Source organism: Lithobates pipiens, unplaced genomic scaffold (assembly GCF_037356315.1).
Source record: "Lithobates pipiens isolate NorthernLeopardFrog02 unplaced genomic scaffold, aLitPip1_a1.2 Scaffold_18, whole genome shotgun sequence".
NCBI lineage: Eukaryota > Metazoa > Chordata > Amphibia > Anura > Ranidae > Lithobates > Lithobates pipiens.
In genome coordinates this window covers 164,577,670-164,604,513 of record NW_027507758.1, presented here as the reverse complement: position 1 = coordinate 164,604,513, position 26,844 = coordinate 164,577,670, and the positions used below count along the sequence as shown (strand labels likewise).

Below are 26,844 nucleotides of genomic sequence, written 5' to 3'. Positions count from 1 at the left end.
AATGATGATTTTTACATGTAGGAGAGAAATGTCAGAATTGTCCTGGGTGCTCCAGAACGCCCGATGGTGCTCCCTGCATGTTGAGCCTCTGTATGTGGCCACGCTGTGTAAAAGTCTCACACATGTGGTATCACCATACTCGGGAGTAATTGCAGAATGTGTTTTGGGGTGTAATTTGTGGTATGCATATGCTGTGTGTGAGAAATAACCTGATAATATGCCATTTTTGTGAAAAAAAAGGAAAAAAAAAATCTTGATTTTGCAAAGAATTGTAGGAAAAAATGACAACTTCAAAAAACTCATCATGCCTCTTACTAAATACATTGGAATGTCTCCTTTCTAAAAAGGGGTCATTTGGGGGGTATTTGTACTTTTCTGGCATGTTAGGTCTCAAGAAATGAGATAGGCCGTCAGTCCTTCAGGTGTGATGAATTTTCAGATATTGGCACCATAGCTTGTGGACTATAACTTTTACAAAGACCAAATAATATACACCAATTTGTACTTATTTTTACCAAAGATATGTAGTAGTATAAATTTTGGAAAAAATTTCTGAAGAAAATTTTATAACAGAAACTAAGAAAAATTCATTTTTTTTACAGAATTTTCTTTTTTCTTTTATAGCACAAAAAATAAAAAACCCAGCAGTGATTAAATACCACCAAAAGAAAGCTCTATTTGTGTGAAAAAAGGACAAAAATGGGTACAGTGTTGCATGACTGAGTAATTATCATTCAAAATGTGAGAGCACCAAAAGCTGAAAATTGGTCTTGTTATTAAGGGTGTTTAAGTGCCCAGTGGTCAAGTGGTTAATATATGCATTTTCATGTACCTTCATTCGTAGAATTTAATAGGTCTCTTTTGCATTCAGTAGTAGTAAAAAAGTGACAGCTATAGGGCCAAGAAAGCTATTCTATACAGACTGGTTCTAGGCTCACCAGTAGAGAGGACTATTCAATTGTTTCTTAATGTTGAAAGATTTTAATACAGCTCCGGGGTGTACAGTTTTTTGCCAGTATCCAGGAAATTAAGCATCAATTCACTTAAACCCAAACTTCAGGCAAACTGCTAAATTCACTGATGAAATAAACATACAATAGCTGTTTTTACCTGCCAAAGCATTTGAATCTCTCTCCATCCAGTTCTGAGATATACACAGCTCTGCTGGGCAGGACAGGGACCGATGAGTTCATCTCTCTGACACTGTTTTTCTTGACAGCATGCACTGTAACACAACTAATTGGCTCATTGTGCAGATTTCCCGTTTGCTGCACAAGCTTTGCAAAAGCCTGATACCAAGTCAGGTGTTTACACAATTTGCATTAAAATAAGTGTGTGTGTGTGTGTGTATGTGTATGTGTATGTATATATATATATATATATATATATATGTAGTATAAAAATGTGTGTGTTAATCTCAGTAATTCAATTCAAAAATTTAAATGCATATAATATATATATTCATTACACAAGTAATATATTTCAAGTATTTCTATTTTTTTATGGTTATGGCTTACAGCCAGTGAAAACACAGTATTTCAGAAAATTTTAATGTGAAAAAGTTAAATATTGTAGACTTATGGTGTCACACTCTAATCAGCTAATTAACTCAAATTACATGTAAAAGTTTCCTGAGCCTTTAACCTCCCTGGCAGTACGATTATTTCGGATTTTAGGTGCTAAAAGCGGTACAATTATTTTGCATGAAAATTTGGCGTTTTATATTGTTGTCCTGTAATTCTTAGGAATAACTCACTTAAATCTGTCCAAACCAGAGTCTAGCAGACATCCCGGGTATGATAAAGTTTGAAAAATGAAATCATAAATTATAATATAATAAATAACTATAATTATACCAAATAATAATATAACAATAATAAAAATTATTATGTAATGTAATCAAATCAAAAACACTGAAATTTGCTCAGTTGCAGAATTGTCACTGTCATTACTTTTCAATATTTGATGACGGATCTCCCCACAAATCGCTATCGCTCAATTCTGCGAGTGATTCCAATTTATTATCGCTGTTTTCTAGCTGGTCTAAAATCATTTTTGATGTAAAGGGACAGTTTTGGTTGATATGGACAATCTCCAGTTTCCAGGCATAAAGAACAGTTTTTATAATATAAAACTGCATGAAGGACACTGGGCAGAACACTAGGGACAAAGGGGATGTGAAATATTTACATACAGCAATGTAATCTGTAAGATTACATTATACTGTATGTATAATGTGTGTTTCACTTTTTGAATTTGGCGCCGATCTCCATCCCCGTGCGTCGCAGGGAACGGAGATCGGCTCCGTGATGAATCGAGCAGAGGACGAGCCGCTCGTACAGCGGGGGGACATCGCTGGATCGAAGGGAGAAGGTAAGTAAATGTCCTCCTGGATTCAGCGATGCAGTCCCGAGTCTGGCTCGGGGTTACCACTTTTGGTACAGAATCTCAACCCCGAGCCAGACTCTGGAATACCACCAGGGGGGTTAAGTGGCCTCTACCAAGTCTGGTTCAGTTGGTTACATCAGCCTTTGTCAACCAGGGTGCCTTAAGGCTTCCTCAGGGGTGCCTTAAGGCTTCCTCAGGGGTGCCTTGGCAAAATGGCCAAAAATTGATAAAAAATTGCATATAAGCCAGCAGGTGGATCAAGCCTGTCTTTTTAGATGCATAAAGCCACAGGTTTTCATCATGCACCATTACAACTTTGTAGACACTGCCATCCTAACAACCAATGATATCATCAGTTGATAAGGAGGATGTCTGTTGCCTCCACAGCATCCTTGTTTGACCCTCATCTACCTCTCTCCCTCAGCACTGCGGTCACATTAGCTAACTGATGGAGAGAAATTGGGGGAGAAGAGAAACATTGTAATACTACTCTGTACCAGTGTGTACTAGTCTGTACCAGTATTTGCTTTGGAAAAAAAACACCTCTAACGTTGGGTGCCCTACATGTGTGGATGTTGCTGCATTATGTAAAACTATTAGAAGAGGGTAAGTCACAAAATGTCATTGCTAAAGAAGCTGGCTGTTCAGATATGCATATTAATGGAAAGTTGAGTGGAAGGAAAAAGCGTGGTAGAAAAAGGTGCACAAGCAACTGGCATAACTGCTGCCTTGAGAGGATTGTGAAACATAGGCCACTCAAGAATTTGGGGGCGATTCACAAGGAGTGGACTACTGCTGGTGTTAGTGCTTCAAGAGCCACCACACACACAGACATATTCAGGACTTGGACTTCAACCATCGCATTCCTTTTGTCAAGCCTCTCCTGAGCCAGAGACCACGTCAGAATCATCTTACCTGGGCTAAGGAGAAAAAGGACTGGACTATTGCTCAACGGTCCAAAGTCCTCTTTTCGGAGGAAAGTAATTTTCGCGTTTCATTTGGTAATCAAGGTCCCAGAGTCTGGAGGAAAAGTGGAGAGTCACAGAATCCAAGTTGCATGAATTCCAGTGTGAATTTTCCACAGTCAGTGATGATTTGGGGAGCCATGTCATCTGCTGGTGTTGGTCCACTGTGTTTTATCAAGTCTAAGGTCAGCGCAGCCCTACCAGGAAATTCTAGAGCACTTCATGCTTCCCTGTGTTTTACCAGCTTTATGGAGATGCTGATTTCATTTTCCAGCAGGACTTGGCACCTGCCCACACTACCAAAAGTACCAATACCTGGTTTAATGATCATGGTATCACTGTGCTTGAAGCAAACTTGCCTGCCCTAAACCCAATAGAGAATTTGTGGGGTATTGTCAAGAGGAAGATGAGAAACCCCAGACCCAAAAATGCAGACAAGCTGAAGGCTTCTATCAAAGCAACCTGGGCTTCCATAACACCTCAGCAGTGACACAGGCTGGTCACCTCCATGCCACGTCGCATTGCTTTAGTAATTCATGCAAAAGGAGCCCTGACCAAGTATTGAGTACATACTATACTGTACATGGACATACATTTCTATAAGCCAACATTTCTGTATTACAAACCCTTTTTATATTGGTCTTATGTAATAATCACATTTTCTGAGATACAGAATTTGGGGTTTTTACTGGCTAGAAGTCCTAATCATTAAAATTAAAAAAAAATTTAAGAAAAAAATGCTTGAAATGTGTCACTCTGTGTGTAACGCATCTATATAATGCATTTTGAATTAATTGAATTACTGAAATAAACTTTTTGATATATAAATTTATTGACATGCACCTGTATATACTGTATAAACACAGCGGGTAAAGGGGGTATTTAAATATGTCACACTTTTTCTAGGTAAATATATTATATTATATCTAAAGGTGCTATTGACGTGAAAATGTTCACCACATGTCTGTGACAACCCATTAAATTCATACATACAAAGAAACCAAAACAAAAGTTATGTGTAATAAAATGGAATGACACAGGGGAAAAGTATTGAACACGCTAACTAAAATGTATTTAATACATCATACAAAATCCTTTGTTGGTAATGACGTATGGAGAAATTAGTGGCATTCATTGCTCAGGTGTGATTTTGGCCCATTCTTCCACACAGTCTCCAAATCTTGAAGGTTCTGTGGGCCTCTTCTATGAATGCTGACCTTTAGTTCTTTCCACATACAGAGGTATATAATCGCATAGAACAGCAGTGTACAAACATTAAAAAAAAATATATACAAACATTGGTGGTACCCAGCGTGTTTCGTGAGACCATGCTCACTCTTCATGTGTAGATGCTTAACTGTATCTGCAATAAAAATAATAAACCAAGTAAGTGTATACTAACAAAGTCAGGCAGGAAAGTGAAATATTGTAGGAGTCTGTGTTAGATCCCATACTAACCAATGGCTGGGCCCAGCCATCAATCACTGACTCAAAAGGTGGCGACAACCAGTTGAGAGTTTCCTTGGCTTTGTGTTTGGGATCTTTGTCTTGCTAAAATATCCACCGTTTCATCTTCATCATCCTGGTAGATGACAGCAATTTTTTATCAAGAATGTTTTGGTACATTTTTCCAATCATCTTTCCTTCAATGATATGAAGTTTGCCAGTACTGTATGCTGAAAAACAGCCCCACACCATGAATGAATGAATGAAATACTTGTATAGCGCACAATGCGAACCATGATGCCCCCACCTCCAAACTTCACTGTTGCTATTGTGTTTTTGGGGTGATGTGCAGTGCCATTTAACCTCCAAACATGGTGTAATTGTGGCATCCAAAGAGTTCAATTTTGGTCTTCTCTGTTGTGCAGCAAACTTTAAACAAGCCTCAACATGCTTTTTCTTCAGCAATGGAGTCTTGTGTTGAGTTTGCATTCAGGGCATGGCGGTCGAGTGCATTACTTATTGTTTTTTTTTTTTTTTTATTGTACCTGCTAGCCCTCCAAGTGTTCCTTGGCTCTTGGACAATGTTTCTGATAACTCTTTTCACTCCAATGTCAGAAATCTTGCAAGGAGCACCTGGTCGTGTCAGGCTTATGGTGAAATCATTTTCTTTCCACTTACGGATTATGGCCCCAGCAGTGCTCACTGGAATACTCAGTAGTTTAGAAATCCTTCTGTGAAGGTCTTGAAAGAGCTCTTTGCTTTTGCGTATAATAAGATGTTTCCTGTGTGACACCTTGGTAATGAGACAACTTTTTCTAGGCCATCAGTTGGGACTGAATCTGCTGATATTAATTTGTACTGACAAGAGGAAGGATTGCTTTCTAATTACTTATAGATTTCAGCTGGTTTCTTGGCTTTCCATGCCTCTTTGCACCTCCCTTTCCCTCTGTCATTCCATTTTATTACACATAACCTAAAGGGTAACGCCACGTTCATGGGGGGGGGGGGGGATAAAAATAAAAAAATATAGCATATACAGTTGCGGCACAAGTAATAGTAATTGAATGTTATTAAAAATTATCTTTCCTTTTCAATCTGCAGTTTTGTAATTTTCTGTAAACTGAAATGCAATATGGCTACCTGGAGGGTGTTCTGTACACAAAATGCCCCCCAGAAACCTAATTTCCTGCTTGTGTGATTGGCTCACAGATTTTCCCAGAGGTCTACACTAAGATACAAGTTTGTTGTCATCCAAAGCATCAAAAATGTCACTTTTAGCCTGATTTTTAATTAGCAGGGATTATGGGAACTGTATAGCTTTTAGGTTACCATGTTATCAAAAATTCAAAAAACACATCATTTCTGATTGAAGGCTTATCTGGTTATGTTTAAAATGTACATGGAATTAAGAGCCCTTTCATTTTCATGTCTTAAAAGACTGTTTTTTATTTTCTATTTTGCAGATGATGGTAAAATGCAAAGAAAAGAAGTGGTACCAGTTCTGATAAACCAGACCCAAAAATATATACATTTGACTTCACCAGGAAGAAAGATTTTACCGAAAACATCAATTTTTCTCAACATTTCTTTCTGCAGGACAGTTGGGATCAAGGGATGTGCATTAATTTTGGTTACTGTTTCCTAGCACAAATCAAATACTGTCTTACCTCAGTCATGTGGCTTTAACTGAGGAACATTACATCCAAACAGAATCTCAGTATTTTCTCCAAACTGTGTTATGAGGGACAAGACAGAGTGCAGCCAGCAATTTAGGTAGTATGAGATGACCCATGCAAAAATGACCAAGATCGAACATTCATTTCTTTTTTTTTTTTTCATTTCTTTAATATTTTGTGCTTTTTTTAATTTTTGTCTTTACGGGTGTTTCACTTTTCTTAACAAAAAAAAAGGCGTTATTGAACGTTAAATCTGGACTACTAGCATCTGCCGTCTGTTGGTTTGTCTACAGATTTCACTGCTTCTTAAGGGACAAAAAATAAAATGATGTATTAACTGCAGTAGCTGCACAAGTGAGGCCGGAAAGATGCATTCGTCTCAAAATAATTGGTCACTTTCCCTAATTTCGAAGGCACTTTGACCATGTAATTGTTTTCATGTCTACATCAGCAGAGTTAGTAATATTTGTAGAAGTGTAGTTGCTAAGTATCCTGAGTGAATTCCTGGGACAGTTTTGCCTCTGAGCCAAGAGTGTCCTAACTTTGCCAGGATTCATCTTTGTATCTCCAGAAGTCTGTTCACTTGCAGGTGAAGGTTCATCTACTATTTCACTAAAATCTAAAATGAGCAGTCCAGATCTGTTGGTATTTATGGATATCTCATGAATATGTGTTGTCCCTTACCACCTTATGAGTTTTTTTTTGGGGGGGCTGTTGCATTGTTGGGTTTTCATATGTGGGACCCTTGGCTCAGAGCTACTTCACAACCCTTTTGCCTCCTGCGAAAATTGATCTTAAATGTTTTTACATCAAATTTTCTGTTGCTTTACTGTTGATAAAGATGGGTGCACTGCTGTTAAAATGGAATTGAGAAGGTATCTCAAGTTATGTGTTTTAATGTTTGTTTAAAGAAAAACAAAAAGCTCAATTACAAATTTATTTCCTGATCTTTATTAACTGGAGAATGCCTTTATTTTATTAGATTATGCGAGTATGAAAAGTTCAACTATAATCAATTTACTCAAAAATACAGTGTGTGTAGGTCAGACATACACATACCATCAATTTGCCTGGGTTGCACAAAGTAAAAATTGTCTATCTATTCATGCATTATTCAACCCTACTCAAGAATCTTTTAGGAAGATATTCCAAGGAAGACTGCTTTGTTTTAGTGTGCTACACGTAGTGCACTATCCAAAAAGTTCTTTCTCTATAGCGTAAATGTTACTGCATTTAAAATGAATGTAAAATACATCAGAACACATGCAGCAAATGAAAATGTGGCGGAGTTGTGAAAGGGCTCTTTCTCCCTTCTACACTCAGTGCTTAATTTTACTATAATACAAAGTTGACAATTGGATTTTTGATCATTTTCATAGTGTGTTCAAATTGAGTATTTTACATGTGCACATTGTGCTTAGTTCTCAGAGGATATTCAAACCCAAGAAAAAATATATTGCAGCTTTCCAGTCTATAGATGTGGTGGTTGCATTGCTTTTAGCCATCAAAAAAATGAAAGCACAGAAAATGGCAATCTATCTTGTCAGAAATAGTGTCTGTCACTTCCTGTTAGTTGAACTGAAGGAACAGAACGATCTCTTCCTACACGTCCTACAATTTCTGTAACTTATTCTCTATGCCCCATATTTGGAGTCCAGCCAAGGTGGAAATTATGGCTCCCTTAATTGATAAAATGGGGTGAGCATTGCCCCATGACAGGATGTGTTATTCACAGGGTTACCGGGTGAAAATTGAGGGGAAAAAAACCTGTAAAACCTGTAAAAAAAAAATTGCAGCCACCCCATCCAAGGATGATGAGCTTCAATATAGTTATTTTTTGTTTTGAGTTCAGATACACCCTAAGTAGGCTTTATAATGCAAAGTAGTTCCACAATTATCAATTTCTTGTGAGATGAAATGGGCTATACAGGGAGCTAAAAAAAATGAATCATGTGAATCCCAAACTAGCCCCTCATTCCCAATAAGATTATGGTCCTTCTGAAGAGAGAATCCCTTTGCCCAAGAGCCAAAGTCTGTTTTATTTGTCAAGTACAGTAGAAGACGGCCCGGTTGCTGTGGATGACTAGAACTGTTCTTTCTGCAGGTGCCTTTATTAAGGCTTTACATGTTTTCCAGTTATCTTGACAGACCCCACAAGTAAATTCTAAATAATACAGCGGTGCTGCCATCTGTATATGTGAAATGTTCAGGCACAAACTATTCATGCAATTTTCAGTTACATAATCTGTATAACCAGACATCATCTGATTTTTGCAATCAGTCTTTCCGAATTACATGCTGCTGACTCCTTTTGTGATTGCTAGACAATCACGCTTTTGGAGGGATTGCCTTAGATCACATGATCAGCATCATCTGATAATGCGCAATGAATCACCTGTTCATGTCACTTCAGTGTCATGTTCTTGAGAATCCAATGAAATTACTACTGGTTGTCTCATTTGTGAAATTGACTTTTGATATGTCTGTATAGTTTGGTCTTTACATTGTTAGCAATCCCTGAAGGCCTGAGTTTGGACATACTACCATATTCATAGCTAGATGTTGAAAGGTAAGATGAGCTGCACAATTCTATGAGGAGTTCAGAGCCCACATACAAAGTGGTTGTTAGTGTGTCTTATTACCCTTCCTCGCCAGTTAATATTATTATCTGTTATCTGAGGTAATCCATTCATTTATTAATAGTTCATTTCTTTTTAAGTGCCTATAAAGTAGCTAGAAATAAATGAAGTGTAATTTCTTATTACAGCAGCATTGTACATTTGTAGTTTGCATGTACAATTACAGTATTATGTTTAGGGCATGCAGTTCTAAAGATATATTTTTCTATTTATTTTAATCTTTTCGGTGGCAGTTGTCCACACATTCTTTTGGCATGTTGCAGTCATGTGATGACCAGATCATGTGACTGTGATGATATATCTGTGCTTTGAATAAAATTAGTGGAACACTCCAGTGTCATGGGTAATGGAGGCTCTGTAACTGGGCACTGACTTGTTTTTATTATATTTAAATAAATATATTTGTGTATGATCGAAAGAACAGTGCAATATATACTCTTAAAGGAGAATCAAAGAAAATAATTTACCAGTAATGAGAAACCTAAAGCGCATATCATAATATGAATATACCATATTGAAACAATTTAGGATTATTTATTTTATTTTTATTTTTTTTATAAGCAACATGTATACATCAACATATATTTTTCTTATGAGACCTAATGCAAAATATTTTAATACCAGCGCATTCGCAAATTAACTGTCAAACTTGAATGCAGCATTTGTTCTCCATAAAAGGCACATAGTTGTTGAAAAATAGCACATTGCATTACCAGAAGATGCTAAAGGAGTCAGATTTCCAAAAACAATTTGCTGTCTAAATAATGTTGGCATTGAAAGCTTTTTATTTTCATAAAATATACAATACCAAACCTAAGAAGTGATATAGAAGTGAAGAGATTCCTGTATCCAGGTCCCCCAATGTGGTTGTCTCTCTCCTGGGAGATGGCCGCACTTCAATTCAGTGGAATACTCCCAGTACTGGGGAGACCATGGTAGATAATGTTACTATGCTAGATTATTATGCATGCTGACCACACGGTTTCAACACCTTTCACCCTTATTGGTGTCACACGTGGGCTTTCACAAGTGGATAACTCTGATACTGGGAGGGTAAAAATGGTACTCCCGCAAGGACTGTTTTGTTGTGGACAGGGTAGGGATAGGATGGAAACTCTTCTTAATTGCTCTTTCACACTTGCAGGGATTTCCTGCCTGCTACAGGAAATAAGAGGGTATAATAAAAGGAAATAACACTTTTTATTAGGTTGGCATTATGTTTTCATAGCTGTCTGTGTGCCGCCTGTGGGGATTTCTGTTTCTTTCCTGTCCTGGTAAGAATGGTCACTGGTACAATAAAACAGGGGTAGTCTTCTCAAAATACCCATAGACAAAGATAAAAAAAAAAAAAAAAAAGATTTGTGTTTCTAATTTTCTCTAGCCTCCTTTAAAAAATTTACACCAATTTAGTTGGGCATTCCACTTTAACGGCAGTATGTCCAGCTAGGTAGTATTTGGTACCTATATTGATGATATACAGAGGATGGCCAGCAGGTTCTGTGCCTGAAATTGCTTCCTTGTATCGAATATATTGACAATAGTATATTAAAATAAAAATTATAAAAGTGAATTTCCTATTTAAATAGGAAACATACAATTTTGGGTTATATTTTAAAAAATTATATATTTTTGTATACACATTTTGTTCTGCACATCCACACAAGTTAAAACATTTTAAAAATATGATATTTAGAAAACTAGATGTTTAACATAAAATGTTGCTCATTGTGTAGAAAAAGCCATTTTGTACCATAAAACTGTGTCATATAAGCTTTGATCATGTAGAACTGAGGAGAATATCATGTCTCAGGCTCATACCTGGCACATATGAAACATTTTCATTTCCAAAACTGATGCCCAAACTAACAGACCTTTCCAAAATTGGCGATCAGGCACCATAAGACTGTTATTCGTTATATTTTTGTGGATAATAGAAATTGCTACTATGTAAATGCCACCTAAAACATTTGACATGTTCAGAACTTAAACTGTCAACTCTATGGTTAAGCTTATAGTAGTCATTGAATTAGTAACTGTCCTCTATTTCCTACCAATCCAAGTCTCTTGCAGTTTTAAGTTTGTTACAGTTTGAACATTACGCTGAATGAGAATGTTAATGCTGCTATGTGACTGATAAGAATAGCACACTGCATTGATTTTACCTCTTAGCATAAGTACTTGATACAGAATATAATTTTTCTTTAGTTTAGGGTGCTCTAATAAAGTAATTTTCACCTCCACAGTCACCTGCACTCCAGTATTCTTCTGTCTGAACCTAGAATATGGACTGGCTCTCTACATTATCGCATACTACTGCAGATCAGCAGTGGTCCCTGGTCCTGCATTATACATGATGTGAGTAGGTAGGTGACATGACCAGGAAAAGGGAAGCTTTACTTTTGCAGCCAGCAGGAAAAAAGCTTGTGGTGTAAGATCAGTAATCCTCTCAAATTAGTGCCCCCTTAGACTAAATAAGCATTATCCCTTCATATACGGGGGGCAGGGGTCAGCTCCACTTTATAAAAAAATTATTTTGGCCAAATCGAGGTTCAAAAGCCCAGTCTTAAATGGGCTGCACTTGTCGGTGCACACAGCTTCTTCTAGGGTTTGATGAACGCTATAATGACGAGGAGGGTAAGTTGCTCCAACTGTGCAAACAGCCTCTTAAATAGTTTTTATTTTATTTTTATTTATTTTTTTTAACCAACTTTTAGCCAATGATTTTTCACAGCCATGTTAGTCTTATGTTGGCCATACAGGTAACAAAACGATTTAATATAATGATCATGTTGGTTGTAGAGACTTATCATTCAGAAAATAAGTGTAGTATATAACTTCAACAGCAAATGATTGCTTTCATTGCAAAGAAACAATCAGTTCTGGCAGAAATTTGCATTGAATTCAACCAATTCAGTTTTTTTTTTCTTCTTCTTCTGTCAAACTACATTTGAAATGACCAAATGTCATTAATCATTAGTTTATCGTAATGTGTATGACCTGCATTAAAGGTAAACATAGGCATGTGTAAAAATATTTACTAGTATCTATAAATGTATTCACATGCTACCTGAAAATATTGGCCAAGACAATGTTGTCGGAGTATACAGTTAAGGATTTTCATATTTACAGAAAATTTGTCCCATATTTGACATACAGCTACATGGATACAGGTGTTAGTCGTGCATTTCTTGTGTCATAGTGTGGCTGTATTCAGCAATAAGTTGTTATAGATATCAATATTTGCAGTGAACATTCAAAAAATTCTGGTGGGTATTGTTTGAGTTCATTTACTACAGGCCAAAGTTAAAATAAAAAGATAACTGTGGCCATCATAAGAATTGATGTTCTTACGTTGACTGTGTGAGAACTACTAGTTGTATGCATTGTGCAGATGCATACCAGTTGAATAGCCAATTCTGATCCCTATAGTGACCTGTATTCTTCAGGCACTGGCTTGCCTTGTATGTTAATACGTATTATATAACTGGAAAGCACTTCTCTTGGATGAAGACTACAAAAGACTGATATTATTTAAAGCTTTAATTTTATCAGATATGTACAGTATGAGAAATGTGAAACTCTAGTTTGTTTTTTCTAATTTTGGGATTGGGAAAGTGTTGGAAGTGTTTTCTTCCTAAAGGTACAGAAACAGACACACTAGAAAAAAAATGTAGTAAGATTATCAAGATTTTATTCCATCATAAAAACTTCAAAGAACAAGCCAATGTGTCTCTGGGGTTTATCTGGGTCCTTGTACGCTTTACTATGGTTTAATAGTAACTCACTTTCTCACAAGATGACCAGCAAGTAAGTCTGGGAATGTCACTTGTCACTGGAATATTGGATTTTAACTGTCAAAGATGCTATTTTCCCACATTTTGGTAAGAAATCCTTTCACACACCCTATTGTGTATCTAGGATAAGAAGAACTTCTTGCCCTCTCCCAAACCTAGAAAAATATTTTAGCTGGAGTTTCATATTGAAGGCAAAGTCTAATTTTAAAATATTATATATATTGTATAACTTGAGCAACACATTTTTTGGTAGCTTTATTGAATTTAGATTACTTGGTTGATAAATTATATTTAGGTCATTAGGTGTAACTTCTGAATGTAGGGATGATAATATATTTATTAGTACTTGAGATTGCTACATATTTTTTTCAGCCTTATCTCTTTTAGGATAATTTCCGGATTTATAAATCAAAGGGAAACAAATATTTATCTTGGTGTATGCCATTGATCATGATTGACCATATATACCTTCTGCACAATTTTATTTATATTTCTCCAAAGAGAAATTTGAGTTTTGTCAGCAGAATTTTTTTATTTTTTTTGTATTGCTTTGTGCAAATGTATTGAGCTGTTGTCAGTAACATGAATGTTTTGTTATTTGTGATATAAATATTGATTGGAAAAGGTTAGAAGAGAAAAGTAGAGCTCCTGCAGGGAGTTGGTCTATTCTTTGTTGTCATAAAAGTTTGCCATATACCAGATATTGTGCCTCTCCCTATAGTAATTATTTTGTAATTATACACAGCACTTTTAGAAGTTGCTACTGCTGCTGTGTAAGGAAGTTTCAGCTTATAGAAATAAAGTGAATATCCTTCCCCTGTTTACAAGTGACTGGCAGTAGTATCTATAATGTTAGCCTGCCACCGATGAAGCCACACTGTGCAGCCCTTTGTCTACAGCATTTGGCAATTGTCTTAATTTTGCGTATAACCTCCATGATGTTCTATTTGAGGCAATAGGTTCAATTCACAAAGCTTTAACAGAAAGATAAGGATCTGAATAAGATTTATTTGAAAATATCTTTTTGAAAATATGGATCTTTATTTTGGTGAAATGAGCCTAATTGTATGTGTTCTGACACAGAGAAAGGGGCAGGCTGCACATTTCCACTTCTGGCGAATGGCTAGAATGACCATATCTGTGATGATCAGGGTGTGAGGAGCTCTCGGTTTGAAATCAGCACATCCCTTTAATCACTGCTTTTAAGTAGACAATCAAAATGAGCCATTCTAACATTTGCTTATAAAGCACAGTACAGCTGTACAAACAAAGTCACCAGAATTTTCACAAGGGCTGACATTATATAATGGATGACAGTAAATTAAATACTGCTGGTTATAGTAAACAATTCTTGTACACTTTGTATAGTGCTTTTTTTTTTCACTAGTTAATAAAACAAAGTGCAATGTCTTTAAATAAAAAACAATATTAAATGTAAAGTAGTACCGGTATCTAATTCTACTTAGAACTGAATTCCAGGTATCATTTTTATTGCATAGCTACATTGGTCCATCATGGACCAAATGCGTATGCATATTTCATGCCTGAGGGACAGCTGTAGAAGTTGAGAATCACTGTAGTAGTACAGCTACTACAGTGATTGTTGCGGTCTTGCGCATAGCGAAAACAAGAGGTTGCACACCTGGCACTACAACCATTCACAAAGCACAGTCCCTGATTGGATATGGTGGATATTGTGTCTCTAGACTTTGTTAAATCAAGGAATGCCTTTTATAAATTTAAAAGAGTACATGGCACTCTGTGAGGACATCACCAAGCTAATGCCCCCTGCCATCACTGTACATAAGGGCAGCCACGCACAAGACCTAGAAGGCCACAGCAATCACTGTAGTTGTGCAGACTACTACAACAAATCTCCACTTCCACAGGTATGTAACTATGCAATAAAAAAACATACCTGGAGTTCAGCTTTAAACCATAATACAGGGCAGTTGACAGTGGTGGTATTTTACAAATATACAATTTTTTTTTTTTTTAGGCTCCTAAAGTTGCTGGGCTAGTCTAATGACAGATGTAAATAGCACATTAAACACATTGGCTATTTGTATTGCTTAGAATATCCATCTAATTGTGTCCTCGTGTTGGCTCATTACAATAAATGGTTTGGTTAAGCTGGTTACATTTGTTCCATGCAAAAATGAATCCTTTTACCAGTTGCTAGAAATCCTATACTAAAGATATGAGACAAACTGGCCATTTGACCACATCTTTCTATTTTTGCTGTGAACTCATTGGGGTTTTTGTGTCCATTCATTAGATCAGTTTACATTTGGCCGTGCATTTGTAAGACCTAGCCTGACCTACCTGGGCAGCATATGGTCTCCATACATGTAAAAAACTATGGTTGTAAGATTTCCAGTTTGGAACGATTATTTTTTATATGGTTGCCTTTTGATTGCAACCTGGGTGATAGGGATTTTGGTAGGATACAATTAGAACCTTATGATCCAGTCCAATAGTGTATCAATCAGATGAGGTGCATAATTCAGTGTTTTATCCAATGGATTTGTAGCCTGTGCTTGTGTGGTTTTTGCAAACATTGGGCCTGATTTACTAATGCAGATAAAACAAAGCAGGTATAATCATTGTAGTATGCTAGGTTGCAGGCTTGCATGCATAAGCAATGTGTAGCAGATCATATACTGATGATCCAATGCATACAGTCCTAGTTTACCCTGTATGTTAAACATTTGAATGATACTTTTAATCACTCACAGTGAAATGCACATGTGCCCAACTGTGTCAGGAAAAATGCTATATATGCTATCTTGCTGTAGAAACTAAATGCAGCATATGTATAAGTATTTATCTTTAAAACCTATATTATAAGCACTAGCATGTTGAATTGCACACTGGTTAGTGTTTACATTTCTGCACATGCACACACAGCTACTAATCCTAAAGATGATTCAAACACACAGAAAATCACATTTATATTTTGGGCTCACAGCTAAAGTGGCATATGCTTGGATGCATTAAGGGCCATACACATGGACCGAATTTCTGACGGTATTGGCTGGTTTAAAAGAAATCGGCTGTCATTTGGCCCATGTGTACAGAAGCCAGTCCTGCAGAGGCTGGCCGAACAGCTGGGTTCTGTCGGAAAGAGGCATGACCAAAAAAGGTCTGCCGATTGGCATCCAATCAGCGTTTTCAGCCAATGGCTCATCAGGGGAGATCACTGACCTAACTTGGGATTGTTTGTACAGGTCCTCCTACCAAGCTCTCTTTTTTTTCGTTCAGCCCGCTGGGTTAAACTAAGAAAAAAAGAAAAACTGATAGTGTTTACATTAAATTCCAGAGCACATCCACCTATATACGCTGTAGCTGATGTGTACACTTCTGCTTGCATTGCGGCACATAGTAAAATACATGAATATACAATTTGTTCATCAATGATCATTGTGCCAGCATATGCATAGATTCTTTAGTTAAAGCAGGCCCAATGTGTATGTGTCAGGTGGTCGGTCTTTTTGATCCTATGTGGGATATATATATATATATATATATATATATATATATATATATATATATATATATATATATATATTATACTATACGTTTTGGGTTTTTTCAGGAGATTTTTTATTTTATTTTTTGCTTAAATTCTTTGATATTGATACCCGTTATATGGTTTGGTAACATACAAAAAATTTGAACGTGCTGCAGGTATTTTTTCTTTAGTACCAGTGTATACTTCAGTAGTTTTACAATTTGGGGAAATCAGTATAAGCATAGATGAATAACTTTAGGCAATAAACAAAAGGTGAAAGCTGTGGTTGTATAAGCTTATAGACACATGACTAGAAAAAGGTCTTTAGGCTTGGCCATTTGCAGAACAATTCTGTTTTGGGGGATTGTAGAGGATTTAAATGAAAAACTCTTCAATCGAATATTCATAAGTAATTGAACAATAGTAACATGTTTAAGATAGTTAAACACAATTTCTAATTTTACAATCATTGGTGGATGTTTCAGGTCCTTTCTGTATTAAACAATAGCGAATCTTTTTTTTTAATTATAATTGCCCTGTAATATAAATGGTAACCTTTCTTGAAAATAATCATATGCAAAAAAAAAAAAAATTAACTGCAAATTTATTTTGACCCACAATTCCTATTTATATCAGTTGTCAGAGATGGTTTTGTGCGTACAGTGTCCAAGTTTTGTTGTATCTGCTGAAAGATCGGCCTGTGTGTGGCTAGTCTTAGAAACGCTCACATCCTCTAGTAAGAGCTTTTAAGAAATAGACATTTCCACTCAATACATGAATTGACAAAGCTTTTGGAGTACCTCACACCTGTTGAGTGTTCCAAGTATATTTCCACTTGTGATGCATAAATCCACAACAGTAAATGAAAAACTGGCATGTATTGCATGTGTTGCAGTATAATTGCTTACATTTGTTTGCCTGTAGTGTCTAGAGAAGGTTGAATGTTAACCTGTCATTAAAAAATAACCACAAGCAACTAATGCAATTCTTATACAGTAGAAATAGCACTTTAGTTGTCATCAAAGCTTTTTCTGTGCAACCGGAGTGCTTGTAATGCCGCGTACACACGATCAGACTTCCCGTCAGACTAGGTTCGGCGGACCGGAATCCATCGGACAATTCGATCGCGTGTGGGCTCCAGTGGTTTTTTTTTTTCCAAAAGTCAGACGGACCTAGAAATAAAACATGTTTCAAATCTGTCCGATGTACTCGGCTTTCTAGCATGCAAACCATTTGTCTGTGTGTTAGTCCGACGAACCAAATACGACGCAAGGGCAGCTATTGGTTACTGAACTTCCTTGTTTAGTTACATTTACTTCACCACGTTCAAAACGAACGAACTTTCGAACGGACTTAGTCGGGTCATGTGTCGCTAAGTCCATTTATTCAGAAAGTCAGTCGGACCTCTGCCAAAAGTCAGTCTGGAAGACCGTCGGACCTAAAAATCTGGTTGAGTGTACATGGCATAAGTGACCATTGGAGAGGTGTGCATTTCATTATGGAATGCTGGTGGAACAGGATTCTAAACTCCAATGTAAGCCTCAAGGCAAGACCTTCTTGCAGAGTGTGCCTAAGGTTGGGGGCTCCAGAGCAACACAGGAAAATAATTGATCACAAAGGTACATGGAAGGCACTCTGTAGTGCTTGCTTTTATAGGCTTATTGACCTAAGTGCTTTTTAAAAGTTTGGATTAAAATGGTACCACAATAGTTGGGACAAATTTTATGTTGAATGTTTGTATTATCAGTTTCGCCATCATTTAAAAAAAGAGTATAAAGCACTATATCCTGATAAGAGTTTTAGGAGCCACATCTAACTTCCAGCTTCCTTTGGTTGCTCATGGCAGGATCTCAGCATTGGCTTAGCAGCTTTTACTGAGCATCCACTGTGTTTTGCACTTCTCAGTGCAGAAAGTCAAAATATACCTAATATTGAATTAAAATATATGACAAAGGATATTTGAGTGGCAGATCTACAAAGAGTGTATGTGTGTGTGTGTGTGTGTGTGTATATATATATATATATATATATATATATATGTGTGTGTGTGTGTTTCTTGCTGGACAGCATAGCTTATGAAACAATAATGGCATCAGGAATGTAAAACATAGAACACATTCATCATGATTTTTTTTTCTTATTATGACCTTTTCAATCAATTAAGAAGACTTTTGATAGCTAAACATACCTGATTTCTAAACTTTAGTTTAAACTTTCCTGACAAATATAGGAAACCCCTTCATATCACTTTAGTAGTTACAGGTTTATTGACCCTGTTGACTTTTAATGTGTGGTGATGTGTCAGTTGGCCTGCTGCCTCTTTTAGTGTATTTGGCCTTCATAGAACAGAGCCAACAAGTTGTCAGCAATAGTATACCGCTTGTGGCCCTGTCCTGTGGTATTCTCTCAGTACACAAAATCAGCAATTGCAGCGCGATGCCATGCAAAAGAGCCACAAAGCGAAGAATGCAGTATCCATTTAACAGTAAAAAAAATGTTAAAAAATTTAACTTTTCATGATCTGGGCCTTGTCCAGTGCATTCACAGGGAATCCTATAGCATGGTATTACAAATATATAATTTAAGATACAATTTGCATTACAATACCTACAGCAAACTGACTCTTAAAAAAAAAAAAATATCCAGTAATATTAGTGTATTTTACAAATGCTTTGCAATTACAATAGTGCTGTACACAAAAAATATAAATCAATGTTTTATATTGTATTGTAATATCCTTAAAGTAGACGGGAAGGAACTATAGATGAAAAATGAAATATAGCAGTTTATTAGCGTAATATACTATGCACATAAGAATTTTTGTTTTTGGCAAGAGAAATGCTTCTTTTTTATTGCTCACAATAAAGTGAAAAAAATGAAAGTTGATGTGAACAAAATGGTCTATGAAGAAGAGGATATTAGCCTTGTTACAAACCTCCTATAATTGAAACAATTGTAGTAACAGTGTCCACAATTTTACCTCTGACAAAAAGGATGGTGAATATTTTAATTTAATAATGATTACACTTAAGGAAAAAGGCTCATGCCTGGCTGTTTCCATGATAGTAGCTCCAGCATTGCTCTTAATCTTTACTATATTTAACACAATCACTGAATAGGCAAATTTGAGCACATGGTTATCACTGATTTATGTGGTAATAACCAAAGATTATCTGGCATTGTCCTTTTCTGCTTGGATAATTTGTATTTTGTTCGAAAACAGTTTCATGGGTTGTCAGAGTACTGATACTTATTCAAACATTTTATGTATCATGGTTATAAGTCAGTATGGCTAAAGTGGACCCTACATGAAAATACTCAGTTCACTTACCTTTCTGTACCCCTTCTCTCTAAATAATGCTAACTGAAAGATAAATAAAACCTCAAAAGAAAAACATGAAACATATGTTACACTCCTGCTTAACAGATGCTTTCAGTAGTCATGTCATTGATCCCTACTTGTGGGATCTTGGTAAATCTGAGGGTCCTACCGCTCACAAAATGATGCTCCAGCATTGTACAGGAGTGAATTTCCACTGGATTTGGTAACCTCAGCTTTCCCAGGATTCCATGAGAAGGCACAGTGACTTCACACTTGCCCTAGGCAAGGTGTAAGGTAAGCTTTTTTTTTTTTTTAACCTTCTGCAAGGTCCACTTTAACGTACACCTGTGTAGACATCAATTAGTGCCTTTGCTGACATTCCCTGATGGCATCTACTTCCCCAACCATGCAGCAACTACACTGAAATTTTCCGTACTTAGTATTAAGAGATATGCGGGATAATTCCATACACTCCCAGAGCTTGGTACCTCAGTGGCCAATGATCAGTGATTGCCCAGAAACCCATAGTGGTAATCTCAAGACAGTGGAAATGAGCAGGGAAGGTAGGTTAAGGCACTATCAAGTTTTTTTTTTTTTTTTTTTGTTTTTTTTTTTTAACACAGGCTTGCTTTTATTTTATTTCCATTCAAAATTCTTACATTTTTAACTTTACTGTGAGGTCATTCACCATTGAAATGTGTGCTATCTGCCATTTAATGGGGTTGTTTGCCTAACTATTGCCTAACTAATCTCAGCCATAGCATTAAAAAATATTTACTATTGCTGCTGGATTTTTATTTTTTTTCTTAACAGTGTCTCAATTCATTCACTGTTGCTTTTTGGATTCATAAAAACGATTTCTGGTTTATTTTTATTTTTTTTCAATTATATTTTTTTTCTAAGGTGCGTCCTTCAAAGTATGGGCATTATTCAATGTAAGCGCTTGTAAATAGGCAATTCTATGTTATTAGAATGAAATGTATTAAAAAGCGCACATGTTTTTGAAGAAATTTCTCCATTGTTTTTAATGCATAATCTCTGGGAAGATGTTTAACCATCAGGTTCTGGTTGAGTGGAAAATATTGCAAAGTTTCCCAATGGCTGCTTATATCTTGTCTCTGACTGGTTGCAGGCAACATAAAAAAGACTCTGGATATAGAGCCACTCTTCTGAACTGTATTTGCTGAGAAATGTGTGTTTGAAATGAAGTGGCCTCCAAAATAGTTTGTTTGACATAGATACCATTGCACATTGATGGCAATCATCCTTTTTTTTTTTTTTTTTTTTTTTTACATTTTACACAGCTAGTGTCTTTACCTGATGTAGAATAATGTAGATAACTAGTCATCCATCACTAGCCAAACAGATTTAAAACCGTGTGCCATTTTCAATTTCTGTGGGTGTGTAACTTTATCTGCTGCCTCAAAGTTAAACAATCAAAGAACTTGTAAATAGATATTAACTGTGAAATGGATTAAAAAGTGTAATAAAAAAAAGTTGAAACAAATGTGTATTTTAATCAGCAAAGGTATAAATTCTTTTGTTTTAAATTTTGCATCAGTGCACTTTCTGTGATAAAAGGTTACAAGAAAATGCCATTTTTATGCTACTGGTCAAGAGCTAAATGCACATGGTTTGTTATTATATTCAAAGAATTCTTGATTTCGAGGGCTCAGAATGGAATGTTTTAAAAGGATGTCTAAATGAAGATGTAAATGTGCACTCTGAATTGGTTTTGAACATCCAAGGATTGATTGCATTTTTATACAGTTAACCTTCTTCAGAAGCACAAAAAGACTATTTGTTAAGGAGCACTCTTTGCATGTTAAGCCTTTAAAGGAGGATAAGTAACCCTTTGCACTTGGCTCCACTTTTCAACTATAATAGCTGCTCATTAGCACGTTTTAGGGGCAGAAAGGACATACAGGTGTACAAAAAATCCCAAGCGCACCATTGCATGTTCTTTAGGCTGTAAGGTCAGATCATTTAGCAGAAGAAAGTGTAGGCTGTGGCCAATGTTAGGCCCAACAGCTCTGTGTAGACTGCTACAAAGGTACACAGTGCTTGCAGCTGAAAACATTGAGTTTTAACCCCTTAAGTAATGTGATGTGATATAGATTTGGGGATTTGGTGAGCTGGTCTATTCATTTAAAGGATACGTGCATTGTGGATTTATTCTTTAAAAGAATGCATAACTAACTATAAAAAAATATATATTTATATTACACAGCTGTTAAAATAAGTATTGAACAAGTTACCATTTTTCTAAGTAAATATATTTCTAAAGGTGCTATTGATATACTATTGTTACCACATATCAGTAACAACCCATGCAATCCATACATACAAAGAAACCAAAACAAACAAGTTAAGAAATTAGGTATTGTGTATAATAAAGTGGAATGACACAGGGAAAAAGTATTGAACATGCTAACCAAAATATATTTAATACTCCGTCCAAAATCCTTTGTTGGTAATGGCAACTGTATGGAAAAACTAGTCACATGAATTGCTCAGGTGTGATTTTGGCGCATTCTTCCACAATCGGTCTTCAAATCTTGAAAGTTTCCTTGGGCATCTTCTATGAACTGATCTTTAGTTATTTCCATAGATTTTCTATGGGATTCAAGTCAGGTGATTGGCTGGACCATTCTAGCAGCTTTATTTTCTTTCTTTGAAACCAATTAAGAGTTTCCTTTGCTTTGTGTTTGGGATCATTGTGTTGCTGAAATTTCCCACCGTCGTTTCATCTTCGTCGTCCTGGTAGGTGGCAGCAGATTTTTATCAAGAATGTCGTGGTACATTTTTACATTCATTCTTCCTTCAATGGCATGAAGTTTACCAGTACCGTATGCTGAAAAACAGTCCCATACCACAATAGTCCGACCTCCAAACTTCACTGTTGGTGTTAGGGTGTTTTTGGGGTGATGTGCAGTGCCATTTGACCTCCAGACATGGTGTGTATTACGGTATCCAAAGAGGTCAATTTTGATCTAATCTGACCAGACTATATTCTTCCAGTATTTTTTTTACAGGCTTGTCTAAATGTTGTGCAGAAAACTTTAATCGCTGCTCAACATGCTTGTCCTAAAGCAAATGGAGTCTTATGTGGTGCATACAGGCCATGGCATTTGAATGCATTACTTTTTGTTTTCTTTGAAACAATTGTACCTGCTGATTCTAGGTCTTTTTCAAGCTCTCCACAAGTGGTCCTTGGCTCTTGGACAACTCTTCTGATAATTCTTTTCACCCCTCTGTCAGAAATCTTGCGAGGAGCAGCTGGTCATGGCCTGTGTATGGTGAAATTATGATTTTTCTGCTTCTAGGTTATGGCTCTAACAATGATCACTGGAAAATTCAAACGTTCAGAAATGCTTCTGTAACCAATGCTACCATTATGTTTTGCAACAATAAAGTTGCAAAGGTCTTGAGAGAGCTCTTCAATTTTACCAATCATGAGATGTTTCTTGTGTGACACCTTGGTAATGTGACACCTTTTTATAGGCCATCTGTTGAGACTGAACCAGCTGATATTCATTTGTACTGACAAGGGGCAGGATTGCTTTCTAATTACTGATTTCAGCTGGTGTCTTGGCTTTTCATACCTCCCATTTATTCAGGTGTTCCATACTCTTTCCCTGTGTCATTCCATTTTATTACACTACTTAGTTTCTGAACTTATTTGTTTTGGTTTCTTTGTATGTATGGATTGCATGGGCTGTTACAGACAGGTGGTGAAAATGTAAAGTCAACAGCACCTTTAGAAATATATTTACCTAGAAAAATGGTGATGTGTTCAATGATAGATATATATATATATATAGATATATATATTCTTCACAGGTAACGTAAACCCAAGCAATCAAGTATTCCCAAGTGGCTGTATATAAAAATGAGTCCAAGGATCGATGCGCTTAAAATGTGTTTCAGGTATTCACATAAGGTAAATTACATATCATTCCAGTTCAACAGTTTTTTGGGCTGTGAGACTTACGCCCTTCAGGTTGGAACAAGTATTTTATAGATTTTATTTTTATTTTTTGGCTTTTGACACAATAGTATGATGATAGTGATCTACAGTGTTGGGTTGATTGTGGTAAAATGGCAACATAAATGACAAATCAAATGCTGCAAAAAAGCAGCGTTCTGCATCTAAAATAATAGCATTATTTTTTATATTGTAACACTTTGGGTTCCAGAATAATTTTGTACATGTCATGTGTATGCTAGAATGCACATTATGGACTTGGAATTTCACTAAACTAACTTTCTCTTATGTTCATTGATGAACACAGCTCTTCTGATTCTTGATCATAGGGTTTATAGCACCACCTAGGGGTAGGACACTAGGCAGAAAAAAGAACACAGCATTGCCTATGAATTATAGGACTAGCTGTTATAAACCCCTTCTCTGCTATAGGCAAGCCACTCTGTTTGTGATATATCCTGTTGGATTCGGCAGACGATTGTTCTGGCGTGTCCCATTAAGGGTTGGGCTCCTCCTGTCCCCATTGTGGCATGCCCCACCAGGGTGGTTGGTGCCTCCTGGGTGTTTAGACCTCAGGTATCTGTCTTTACAAGGTTTTGCAGGTCACTGTTTAAGGTTCCTCGTTTTTGGTTTGCCCGCCCCTTTCACGAGACACTGCTTTAGGGTGTGCCTCTGTTCAAGAATCAGAAGGGCTGAGTCAAAAAAACAGATTTTTGTTATCGTAAAATGCTTTTCTCTGAATTAATTTACAGACAGCGAACATACCTATTTTTTGGAGTTTATACTTCTGACACTGTTTTGTGACTAACTGGCCTGCCTATAGCAGAGAGGGGGTTTCTACCAGCTAGGACTGCCCATAGGCAGTGTTGTGTTCTTTTTCTGCCTAGTGTCCTATTCCTGTAGGTGGCCCTAGCCACCCTATGGTCAAGATTTAGAAGAGCTGTCTCCGTCAATGAACTTTACGGTTAAAAAACAATCCCATTATTCTGAAAACAGTGGACTTCTACATGCCATGATATTAACACAAAGATATATATATATGTGTGTATATGTGTGTGTGTGTGTGTGTGTATATGTGTGTATATATATATATATATATATATATGTTAAAAAAATTTAATTCTATATATAGATCACAAAAAATGGAGGTGTCTGTTCTAGATAGCCTGTCATGAAGTGTACCTACAAAATAAGAAGAAATAATTGGCTTGCCATTGCTCCTTTTGGTAGAATTTCACCCCAACCTCAGCAGGGAGATGAACACTAACAGGACTGTCAGTCTCTTGGGTGCTCTGCAGTTCTTACTGATTCCTTCAGTAGACTTCTATGCCACTGCTGTATTTTGTAATCCGTAGGGGTCAGCAGTAGGACCATCATAATGTGATTTTATCAATGAATCATTCATAAATAGAACAATAACTGTTTTATATCACTGCAACACTTAGCCAGTTAACAACTGCCTATTGTCTTTTAACCAGTTTTTTACCAATGTACATAAGGGACAGTTTCAAACTCCTTTGTAAACTCAAATGCATTATAGCATTTGTTCTTCCTCAAAATGCTTTCAAGTGTACACACAGAAACCCAGAAACCATGCCTACTTGTCCATAGTTACTTTAAAAAACTGGGAAAATGTTTCCCATGCAGTGGTGCTGTGCCCACACTGCATGAGTTAAGTGCTTGTCTTTGTCTAAGGGAGAGCGAAGATATACTTGCCTAATCTTCTGATCCTCCGAGTGCAAGATCAGTCCCTGCCACACATGCCCCCCTGGCACGCTAGTGGTCTTGTGCATGGACTGTTCCTGACATCAGGGCCATAGACCGGCTTTGGATGTGAGGACGGCAGGAACAGTCCACTGCTGCATGTGGGGGAGCGCTATTTTGCACTGGATCCAGCATGTGTGCTCACCTTGGTAGTGGATGCAATTTTTTGAGTCAGTTGCAGGGTGCGCTACAGATCCAGGGCCATACTTTTTTTTTTTTTTCCACATCAGAAATCCTATGCTAGAGACTCAATCACCTTACAGCTCATTTATATCTCAGCATGGTTCCTCATCATCGTGGCTTATAATTATTATTTTCACTATTGTTTATTAAGTTTTCCATCAAAAATTACAAATCGTCCTAAAATACAGCTACACAACAACAGCCTAATTTTATTACTTAAACTTTTCCCACCTTACCCCTACCCTCCCTTCCCCCTCCCCCTCCCACCACCTCCTTCCCCCTTCACGCACAGAAGCACAGAAACAACAGTGAACCGCCACTATAACACCTATATCTCCCTCTACTCATTCTTTCTAATCTATAGGGTATCCCAACTCATTTATCCATGGCCTCCAGATTTCTTTCCACTCTCTAAAATTCCCTCTCTTTACATATAGTGTCTTCTCTTTCCATATTAGTTCATTAATGCTTTGGGTCCATTCTCCCACCAAAGGGGCCCTCTCAGCTTGCCATCTTTGCGCAATCAGTCTACGCGCTTGATATAAACAGCGTACCACTGCCACCGTAGTATTTTTTCGTTCTCTCTGCTCTTGCCTACAACCCAGCACACACAGGATCGGGTCCATTACCAGTTCTAACTTAAAGATCTTATTGATACTCTCCACCACGTCTCTCCAATACCGAAATAACTTTGGGCAGTGCCACACCATGTGCAAAAGGTCTCCCTGTCCCCGACATCTAGGGCAACTGTCATCTGGTCTCCTACCGAACAAACATAATCTCTTAGGCGTGTAATAAGCCCTATGTACCAGCATCAGTTGTGAGATCTTTTGTGAGGGGGAGACCGACGTCACCGGCCCCAGCTCCATTATTCTCCTCCACTGCGCATCTGATATTTCCCCTATATCCTCTTCCCACGTCCTCTTCAAATTCGGATGATCAATTTCCTGGTTGGAATTCATACCTAGCTGCTTATATATTCCTGAAATACACCCACTTGCCCTATCTGTTGTAAGTAACTTCCAAAGTAAAGGTGTTTTATCCCACTGTGGCGTATTTACCCCAAACTGTGCTGCTAAAGCGTGTCTCACCTGTAGGTAACTAAAAAATGATTGTTGTGGTATATCGTAGATCTTTTTTAAATCCAAAAATGTCCTTAAGACCC

At 36.9% G+C, this 26,844-nt stretch overlaps 1 protein-coding gene across 3 annotated transcripts in view; it reads left to right on the top strand.

The window, feature by feature from the left end:
* Positions 1 to 21,251, top strand: part of STXBP5 (syntaxin binding protein 5) — a 641,864-nt gene extending 620,613 nt beyond the window's left edge. For all 3 annotated transcript variants that reach the window (XM_077486344.1, XM_077486342.1, XM_077486345.1), the window contains one exon: positions 6,263 to 21,251. In XM_077486344.1, coding sequence (XP_077342470.1) covers positions 6,263 to 6,304 — 42 coding nt within the window. In that variant the 3' untranslated portion in view covers positions 6,305 to 21,251. The remainder of the gene's footprint in view (positions 1 to 6,262) is intronic.
* Positions 21,252 to 26,844: the final 5,593 nt, after the last annotated feature.